Here is a 10,586-nt window from a genome sequence, read left to right on the forward strand (position 1 = left end):
CTTACAGTGTGGAAACAGGCCCTTCGGCCCAACAAGTCCACACCGCCCCGCCAAAGCGCAACCCACCCATACCCCTACATTTACCCCTTACCTAACACTAGGGGCAATTTAGCATGGCCAATTCACCTGACCTGCACATCTTTTAGACTGTGGGAGGAAACCGTACATGGGACAAGGCTGTTGTGGCCATTGCAAAAACTTGGATGAGAGAGGGACAGGACTGGCTGCTCAGCATTTCAGGGTTTTATTGTTTTAGGCGAGATAGAGAGGAAGGTAAAAGAGGTGGTGGAGTTCCATTACTAATCAGGAAGAAAGTTACATCTACACTCAGAGAGGAGGTATCATCCAATGAGATAATATGGGTAGAGTTCAGAAATAATATGGGAGTCATCACTGATAGGATTATACTATAGGTCCCCAACAGCCAATGAGCGATTGATGTCGGCAGATTATGGAAAGGTGCAATAAAAACACAGTTGTCATAGTGGGTGACCTTAACTTCCCCAATGGTGACAGGGACTCCCTCAGAGCAAGAGGCTTAGATGGGGTGGAATGTAAGTGTTTTCAAGAGGGTTTCTTGAAACAGTATGTGGAGAGTCCAACTAGAGGAGGGACCATCCTGGTCCTTGTATTGGCTAATGAGCCAGGTGAATGATCTTTCAGTGGGAGAGCATTTTGGTAACAGTGATCACAAAATCCTTAAGTTTTTAAGATAGCTATAACCAAGATAAGTCCTTGTGGGAAGTTACTAAACTGGCAAGGTAAGGGAACCTTGGATAACAAGGGAGGTCGTGAATTTACTCAAGAAGTAAGAAGAAGCATATACAAGGCTTAGGAAGCTAAACGCAGACAGTGCCCATGAGGAATAGAAGGAAAACAGGAAAGTACTCAAGCAGGGAATTAGGAAAGCAAGAAGGGGCATGAAATGACTTTGGCAAGTAGGGTCACAGAGAACTCCAAGGCATTCTATACACACGTGAAAAACAAGACAATAACTAGGGAGATGGTAGGGATAAAAGAGGGAACTTGTGCTTGGAGGCAGAGAATGTAAGTGAAACCCTAAATGAGTACTTTGCATCTGTATTCACCCAGGAGGATAGTGAGATATGTATGGAGCATGCTGATGTGGTATGGCATTTTGAGATCAAGAAAGAAGAGATGTTGGATATCTTGAAGAGCATCAAGGTGGATAGGTCCCCAGGTTAGAGGGGTAAAATTCAAAGGAGATGTGAGGGGCAATTCTTTTTTTTTACACAGAGTTATAGGAGTCTGGAATGCACTGCCAGGGGTGCTGGTGGAGGCAGATACAATTGGAGCATTTAGGGATTTTTAAATAAGCTCGTGAATGTGCAAGGAATGGAGGGACATGAACTAACGGCAGGGAGAAGGGATTAGTTTCTTTGGTGTTATGTTCAGTACAATATCATGGGCTGAAGGGCCCGTTATTATGTTGTACAATTCTATATTCTGTGTATTATGAATAGAATAAGCCTGGGGGTAAAAACAAAACATGGCAGCGTGTCTGTATGATCGTATCAAACACTCAATTGGCTAATGGTATGTTTGATGCCATTGTGATGTGTAAAGATGGGGAAGGGAATAGTAGGTGGATCCCAGTGTCCGTGCACTGGGACAGTGGTGGAGACGGGGTTAAGTAATGCGCTGCCTGGAAATGTAGTGGAGGCAGGTTTTATTGAGACACTTGAGGGGAGTAGTGGTTATTTGGATAGAAATGGTGAGCAGGGATATAAGGAAAAAGGCAGGAGGTTGGTATGTTAAGAGAACCAATGCACTGTGATTCCATATAGGTGGCAGTGTTCGACTCTGTTGAAGATTTTGAGATTCTAAAAATGAGGGAATGAAACGCTATCAGAACAAGCGAATGAAACTGACAGATGAGTGTTGAATGTAATTTATTTTATATCTAGTGTTCTTGAACTGTGACTACTTTGGCATAGTCATGGAAGGAAGTATTGACAAATATTTTGAGCAGATAAATCCAACTCTAGTTGATGTCTTGTGCACGGATTGTGGCATTATTATACAAGAAAGGCACAAATGGAAAAGAAAGGTGATTCAGCCTAGTCATGTTGGTGCAAGCCACGTGTGAACAAATGGTTATAAAGTTCACTGACACACCCTGTCTCCATTATGCAAATGACCTCACAATGAAGGGAATTTCTGGTTGTAAAAGTAATCTTGGGAAGTTGGCAATTTATCACTAAGGCTGACATACTAAATAATAAACCCTGTTTTGCTAATGTAGGAGTATTAGGTAAGCAGTGACCAGCAAAGGAAATGAAACTCGAGGAAACAAGTTTCAGTTAGAAGTCTCAGCTTATGGGGCAGTGTGATGGAAGTGATGAAAGGAACAAGATCGATATTTTGATGTTGCTGAGACCAGGAACTCCTGTTTAAACGGAATGTTTTCTATGTAATTCATGCTTGTTAAGAGCTGAGATTACTGTGGCTTCTTCCTCAGAAGGCGATGATGTCCTGAGGAGCTGGTTTCTTCAAGAGACAAGATCAAAACTCACACAACACCAGGTTATAGTTCAATGGATTTATTTGAAAACACCAACATTCAGAGTGCTGCTCCTTATTCAGGTGTTAGAGAGGAAGACCTTAGATACAGAATTTATAAGGACAAGATCACAGGCTCATACAATTCATGCAGGTGAACTGAACCCACCTAAGATGGCTCTTATATCTTGAATCAGTTAGAATGGAGGTGCAGGTTTTGATTGATTTAACATGCAAATGCCAGAATTTCTTTCAAGTCTCTGCCCTGAGACAATTTAAGGTGTTATCAGTATAAAGGAGGTGTCACCTCGAGTCAGACAATGTATTTTAGACATGGGGTATTGTTTGGAGTATGTCTGTTTCTTTTATTTCCAAAGTAGGAGTTTATAAATGTAACATTGTCTAAAAATTGTGTTATTTGAACAAAATATACTGTACCTGCAAATACAAATCCGCTAATGCAAATTCACACCACAGATTTATATGTGCGTGTGAGAGAGGGGGAAGTGTGTATATATGTGAGGGAAGAGAAAGTGTGTATGAGTGGGAGGGAATCTGTGCATCTGACAGAGTGTGTGTATGTGTGAGAGAAGGGCTATGTGAGTGTGAGCATATAGTGTGGTGATTTCACCTGCAGTGCAACATGACCTCAAGATCCCGGTTGAGGCTGTCCTCATGAGTACTGAACATGGCTTGGCTACACTGTATTGTTGTGTACCCCAAAGTCCACCTTGGAGGACATTTACCCTAAAATCCAAGGCTGAATGTCCTTGACTACTGAAGTGCTGCCTCACTGGGAGGGAAGGTTCCTATCTGGCGATTGTTGTGCAGTGTCCATTGATCCGTTGTCGTAGCGCCTGTCTGGTTTCCACCTGGGATAGATACTATCTGACCCTGGGGACTTCTCTACCTTAATGCTCTTCAAGAGATCCAACACCATTTCTTTCTTGATCACAAAATGCCTGAACATATTAGCATGCTCCACACAAAACTTCTTTATCCTCCATATCCTTCTCCTGGCCGAATACTGACACAAAGTATTCATTTAGGATCTCACCCACATCCCCTGCACAAGTTTCCTCCTTTACACTTGAATGGTCCTACCGTCTCCCTAATTATCCTCTTGATTTTAATGTGTGTATAGAATGCCTTGGAGTTCTCTGAGACCCTACTTGCCAAGGTCATTTCATGGCCCCTTCTTGCTTTCCTAATTCCCTACTTGAGTACTTTCCTGTTTTCCTTATATTCCTCATGGGGTCTGTCCAATTTTAGCTTCCTAAACCTTCTTTTTCTCTTTTGACTAAACTTACATCTTCCCTCACTATCCAAGGCTCCCTTACCTTGCCATCCTTGTCCTTCCTCCTTATTGGAACATGCTGGTCCTGAACTATCACCAGCGGGGTCTTTAATTTCGAGATGTCAAATATGGATTTGCCTGATAACCGTTCCTCCCAATTAATACTCCCGGGCTCCTGCCTAATACTGACTGCTTCCCCAGTTCAGTTCCTTGCACAAGGTCCTGAGTTATTCTTATTCATAGCCATCTTAACACTTATAATACGTTTCAATGGCGGAAATGGGAGAGCAGCACAACATTGAGTCCTACTTGGTTACTGGTATGTGGAGGTCACAGCAATACCACATGAGCAGTCACAATCCTCTCCCACTAGGGCAAGGGTCCTCATATACAGAGAGAAGTTGAATGTTGGACATCCCACCTCTCGTATTGGCTCTCTCTTCGCCATTGTGGATTGCTTTTTCTCCTGGAATCAGACTGCATGAAAGGAAAGTGGCTAGCACAGCTGTTAGTGCAGATGTGGGTGGGCGGCCGAGTTGGGTCTGTATGTATGTTCTCTCGGTTGCTCACTCTTGTTCAGTTTTTGTTTATCTTTCTCCCCCTCTTACCCACGCACTCTGTCAGGTGTGAACGAGTGAGGGAAGATGCTGCAGGTAATAATCTGAGGGAGAGAGCAGAATATTTGCTGGGAGGTGGTGCGGGAGCAGCATGTAAGTTTGAGGTATCACAGAGGAGTGTGGCATTGGCTCTTGAAGAGTACAGAAGGTCAATGACCAAGTGGCATTGCGAGATAGTCCTCTGGAATGAGGAATGGATGCAACCTCAGCCCCGACCAGTGGAATCTGGTGCCATTGTCTAATTTGGTGGTCCTGAGGGAAGAGGATGTCCCTTTTCTCCCTACCATGCCATCAACCAGGACCTTAGGTCCTGTCAGCAAATTTTATCACCAACTTGCTTCTGTTGGCCATCTCAAGGGCATCAATGCAATAATGAACTGCAGCTCATGGCTGATGTTACAGTAGATTAAAACAAAGAACATTACAGCACAGGAACAGGCCCTTCAACCCTCCAAGCCTGTACCGATCCAGATCCTCTATCTAAACCTGCTGCCTATTTTCGAAAGGCCTATATCCCTCTGCTCCCTGCCCAATCATGTATCTGGGTTAGAGTGGTGCTGGAAAAGCATAGCAGGTCAGGCAGCATCAGAGGAGCAGGTACATCTTGAGCGACGCTATTGTTACCGCCCCTACCACCTCTGCTGGCAACGTGTTCTAGACATCCCACCACACACTGTGTAAAGAACTTTCCACTCATATCTCCCTTAAACTTTTCCCCTCTCACTTTGAACTCATGATCTTTAGTAATTAAGTCCCCCAGTCTGCGGAAAACATCTTGTTATCCACCTTCTCTGTACCTCTCATGATTTTGTATACATCGATCAGGTCTCCCCTCAACCTCCATCTTTCAAATGAAAACAATCTGAATCTATTCAACCTCTCTTCATATATAGCGCCCTCCATACCAGGCAATATCCTGATGAACCTCCTCTGCACCTCTCCAAAGCATCCACATCCTTTTGCTAATGTGGCGACCAGAACTGTACGCAGTATTCTAAAGGTTGCTGAACCAAAGTCTTATACAACTGTTACAAGGCCTGCCAACTCTTGTACTCAATACCTCAGCCGATGAAGGAAAACATGCCATATGCCTTCCTGACCACTCTATTGACCTGCGTTGCCACCTTCAGGTAAAGAACTTTCCACTCATATCTCCCTTAAACTTTTCCCCTCTCACTTTGAACTCATGACCTTTAGTAATTAAGTCCCCCAGTCTGCGGAAAACATCTTGTTGTCCACCTTCTCTGTACCTCTCATGATTTTGTATACCTCGATCAGGTCTCCCCTCAACCTCCATCTTTCAAATGAAAACAATCTGAATCTATTCAACTCCATCTGGCATTTCTCTGCCCAACTCTCCAATCTATCCATATTCTGCTGTATTCCCTGACAGTCCCCTCCACCAATTTTAGTGTCATTTGCAAACCTGCTAATCAGACCACCTATACCTTCCTCCAAATCATGTATGTATATCATAAACAACAGTGGTCCCAGCATGGATCCCTGCAGAACACCATTGTTCTCCATTTTGAGAAACTCCCTTCCACTACTACTCTCTGTCTCCTGTTGCTCAGCCAGTTCTCTATCCATCTAGCTAGTACACCCCAGACCCCATGTGACTTCACCTTCTTCATCAGTCTACCATGGGGAACCTTACTAAACGCCTTACCTAAAGTCCATGTACATGACATCTACAGCCCTTCCCTCATCAATCAAGTTTGTCACTTCCTCAAAAAATTCTATTAAGTTGGTAAGATATGACCTTCCCTGCACAAAACAATGTTTCCTGTCACTGCCTATTTTCTTCCAAATGGGATTAGATCATATCCCTCCATATCTTCTCCAGCAGCTTTCCTACCATTGATGTCAGGTTCACCAGTCTATAGTTACCTGGATTATCCCTGCTCCCCTTCTTCAACAAGGGAACAACATTTGCAATTCTCCAGTCCTCCAGCTCCTCACCCATGTTCAAGGATGCTGCAAAGACATCTGTTAAGGCCCCAGTTATTTCCTCTCTCGCTTCCCTCAGTTACCTGGGATAGATCCCATCTGGACCTGGGGACATCTCCACCTTAATGCGTTTAGAATATCCAACACTTCCTCCCTCCGTTTGCCAACTTGACCTAGAGTAACCAAACACCTATTCCTAACCTCAACATCCATCATGTCCCTCTCATCATTGAATACCAGTACAAAGTATTCATTAAGAATCTCACCCATAAATTCCCTCCTGTGTCCTTGAGTGGGCCAACCCTTTCTCTAGTTACCCTCTTGCTCCTTATATATGAATAAAAGGCTTTGGGATTTTCTTTAACCCTTTTTGCCCTCTTAATTTCTAATTTCAGATTGGTCCTACATTCCTGATATTCTTCCAAAGCTTTGTCTGTCTTCAGTCACCCAGACTTTATGTACTCTTCCTTTTTCCTCCTAGCTAGTCTCTCAATTTCACCAGTCATCCATGGTTCCTTAATCTTGCCATTTCTATCCCTCATTTTCACAGGCACTTGTCTCTCCAGCACTCTAATCAACCTCTCTTTAAAATCCTCCCACATATTGAATGTGGATTTATCTACAAACAGCTGCTGCCTATCTACATTACCCGCCTTCCCCCAATCTTGTCTTTGTCCAGGAGTATTCTAAAACTTACAGAATGGTGATCACTACTCTCAAAGTAATCCCCTGTTGAAGCCTCAACCACCAGGTCCAGTATGGCCCCTTCCCGAGTTGGACTATTTACATACTGCTCTAGAAAACCCTCCTGGATGGTCCTGACAAATTCTGCTCCATCTAGACCTCGAACACTAAGTAAATCTCCGTCAATGTTGGGAAAATTAAAAGCTCCTGTCACCACCACCCTGTTGCTCCTACATCTTTCCATAATTTGTTTGCATATTTGTACCTCCATCTCACACTCGCTGTTGGGAGGCCTGTAGTACAGCCCCAACATTGTTACCACACCCTTCCTCTTTCTGAGCTCTGTCCATTTTGCCTCACTGCTCGAGTCCTCCACAGTGCCCTCCTTCAGCACAGCTGTGATATCCTCCCTGACCAGTAATGCAACTCCTCCACCATTTTTACCTCCCTCTCTATCCTGCCTAAAGCATCGTTATCCTGAGATATTTGGTTGAGAGTGTAGTGCTGGAAAAGCACAGCAGGTCAGGCAGCATTGATTCTCCTGCTCCTCGGTTGCTGCCTGACCTGCTGTAATTTTCCAGCACCACACACACTCGACTCTGATCTCCAGCATCTACAGTCCTCACTTTCTCCCTGGGATATTTAGTTGCCAATCATGCCCTTCCCTCAACCAAGTTTCAGTAATAGCAATAACATCATACTCCCAGGTACTAATCCAAGCCCTCAGTTCATCTGCCTTGCCGACGACACTTCTTGCATTAAAACAAATGCACCTCAGACAACCAGTCCCTTTATGTCCATCGTGTGCTCCCTGCACAGCTTCGCTGAGGCTCAGAGGATCCCGGGAAGTTCTGGCAATGACGAGTGCTTACGTCTGTGGCAAGAGCGAAGAAATGGCCTCGTGATGGGCCATTGGGGTGTGGTATACGGGGAATTGAGTGCAAACACTTACTAGAGCTCACAGAAAATCCACACATGACACCTTTGGTCAAATGCAGCGCTCGGTGATACCGCTCTGAGGCAGTTCACCCTATTAACCATCAAATCAGCAAACAATTTATTCTACATTGCTAAATTTCAGCAGTACAAAAGCTTGAATCCACAGATATTGTGGGAAAGAATACTTAATAAATACAAAATGTTTATAAATCACGTTCGAGTGAGCACAGAACTAACATGAATTTGTCAAAAAATTTCTAATTGTTAAACAGCTTCCACTTCTTCAACCATCAAAGCATTTTAGAAGCCTTGGAGATGCCCTGAGGTTGAACTTACAAATAATGTTTGTCCCTTTTAAATTACAGCAGAGAAGGATATTCAGTGGTTACACCAATTGAGAGCAGGCGATCACGTCTGCAAATGAGTAAGTATTTAAGAAACAGATATGGTGTTTATAAACAGATTTTTATTTTTAATTCAATTAGCCTGGTGCTTCGTGTTTTAGTCCTTTCCAGACACCAGTCCTGTGCTGGCAGGCTTTCCATTGTGTACTTCAGTGTATAAACTGCTGCTTTCTTTGTCCCAACTCTCAGCAGATCTGGGTTCCCCAACACCATTGTGGTCCCCAGTCCAGTAAGCACCTCACATTTAAAATTCTCACTCTCACTGTCACTCTTATGCTCCAGTCCAATCCCTCCAAGGCCTCTGCCTTCCCTATATTCCTGTAATCTCTTCCAGATCTTCAACCTGCTGAGCGTACAGAGTTCTCCAGCAATGACTAGTTCTGAATCGTTTTAATTCACGTTAGCAAAAATTGCAAAGTCAAATTGTGGCAATGAGGATTATAGTGAGCAGAAGCCACAGGCCAGCCTGTCGTCTCTATCCAGTAAATCGTGACGTGCTGTTTTATCTGGCTTGTGCTATGAGCCACAGGTTAACACTGTTCCTCTCTTCTAGTGGCAAACAAGGAACTGGAGGATCTGAGGAAGTGGAAGGAAGCTAACAGGCTTGGTCCAATCAACTTGACTCCCATGCAATTAGGTAAGAGGTTTTTGTAATTTGTTTGCAGGTTATGGGCATTGCTGGCTAGACTAGTGTTTATTGGCCATCCCTGATTTCTCTGGATAACATAGTGCTGAGCTGCCATCTTGGACTGTGGAAGCCTATTTAGTTTGGGTTAGGGAGGGAGTTTCTAGGATTTTGACCCAGCAACATTGAAGAAATGATGATACATTTCCAGGACAGGATGGCGAGTGGTTTGGAGGGAAACTTACCTGTGGGATGTTCCCATGTAGCTCCTGTACTTGCCCTTCCAGATGGAAGTGGACATGGGTTTAGAAGGTGCTGTCTTGGTAGAATTTTTGCAGTGCATCTTGTGGATATTGGTAGTGAGCTATAACTGAGCATTGTTGGTGGAGGGAGTGGATGTTGAAGGCAATGGGGTACCCAATCAAGCGGGCTGCTTTGTCCTCAATGATGTCAAATTATTAGATCAACACCCTTCCAGGCAAGTGGGCAACTGTCGTGATCCCAGCTGATGTTTTTGGAAATGTCCAATCCCAGACTGAAATCTGGCTGGAAGATCATGAGGCAGATTCTGACTGAAACACGATAAGTCTCATTATTAAAACTAAGTTTTTGTAATTTCACAAAAGATGATAGAATAGACTCAAACCAATTAAACAACACAATTTTAGAGTTGTTGACATGTACAGTAAAATGAAATCCCAAAATATACCTTTACCGATCCTGAAAGCACCCCAGTGCAGCACTCACATGAGAGAAGAATCCCTCTAACTCTCCAATACATTTAATTTAACTGCAATTTCAATATCCAGTCTGTATGGCCTTTTCTTGGGGCTTTCATACTCCTAAGTTTATATATTCCAGGTTCAAATAATCTTCTAAAAGGTTTTATTTAGACACTCCTGGTCTGGAACTATTACTCAGCTCATTGCTGTAATATAATCTGTTTTTTTTACTATCTTCTCCCTTTCTTGGGAGCATGGCTGTGCATGTCTATCTTCTTCCAAGTACTTTTCCAGACCTGCCTCAAGCTGAACCAAACCTTATTTTCAAGTGTTGGGTGCTTTCTCCTAAGCTTAAAGTCTAGACATTTTTAATAGCATAGCTGATACACAATTATTTACCTTACAAATTGGAAACTGAGAAGTAATGTGCACAGACATCCATTAGTTCTGATCTTCATCTCTATCAAGTTTCTCTATAAGAAATCACCATGACTACACAAATACTTACACGTTAATCATTAAGCTCCTTCAGACACACAGAAAAATCCACATATAAAAATTCAAACATCTAAACTTAACTGATATTAAAATAGATATAAATCTCTCACCCTGCATCTCACAACACACTCCTGACTTTTGCCTTCTGGATTGTGGACAGGTTCTGGGGACTCAGGTGAATTATTCGCTGCAGGATTCCTATCCTCAGACCTGCTCTTGTAGCCGTACTATTTGTATAGCTTTATAGCCCAGGTAGAAATCAACGAGGTAAAAACAATGACTGCAGATGCTGGAAACCAGATTCTGGATTAGTGGTGCTGGAAGAGC

The 10,586-nt window shown here is 43.3% G+C and overlaps 1 protein-coding gene across 3 annotated transcripts in view; it reads left to right on the forward strand.

Moving 5' to 3' along the window:
* The window catches only part of epsti1 (epithelial stromal interaction 1), a 98,593-nt gene that overhangs the window by 45,262 nt on the left and 42,745 nt on the right, over positions 1-10,586 (forward strand). For 2 of the 3 annotated variants that reach the window (XM_043694425.1, XM_043694422.1), the window contains 2 exons: positions 8,376-8,434; positions 8,968-9,051. In XM_043694425.1, the coding sequence (XP_043550360.1) occupies positions 8,431-8,434; positions 8,968-9,051 (88 nt within the window). In that variant the 5' untranslated portion in view covers positions 8,376-8,430. The remainder of the gene's footprint in view (positions 1-8,375; positions 8,435-8,967; positions 9,052-10,586) is intronic. The other variant, XM_043694424.1, reaches the window with a different exon arrangement.

The sequence above is a fragment of the Chiloscyllium plagiosum genome, chromosome 7 (genome assembly GCF_004010195.1).
Source record: "Chiloscyllium plagiosum isolate BGI_BamShark_2017 chromosome 7, ASM401019v2, whole genome shotgun sequence".
NCBI classification, from domain to species: Eukaryota; Metazoa; Chordata; class Chondrichthyes; order Orectolobiformes; family Hemiscylliidae; genus Chiloscyllium; species Chiloscyllium plagiosum.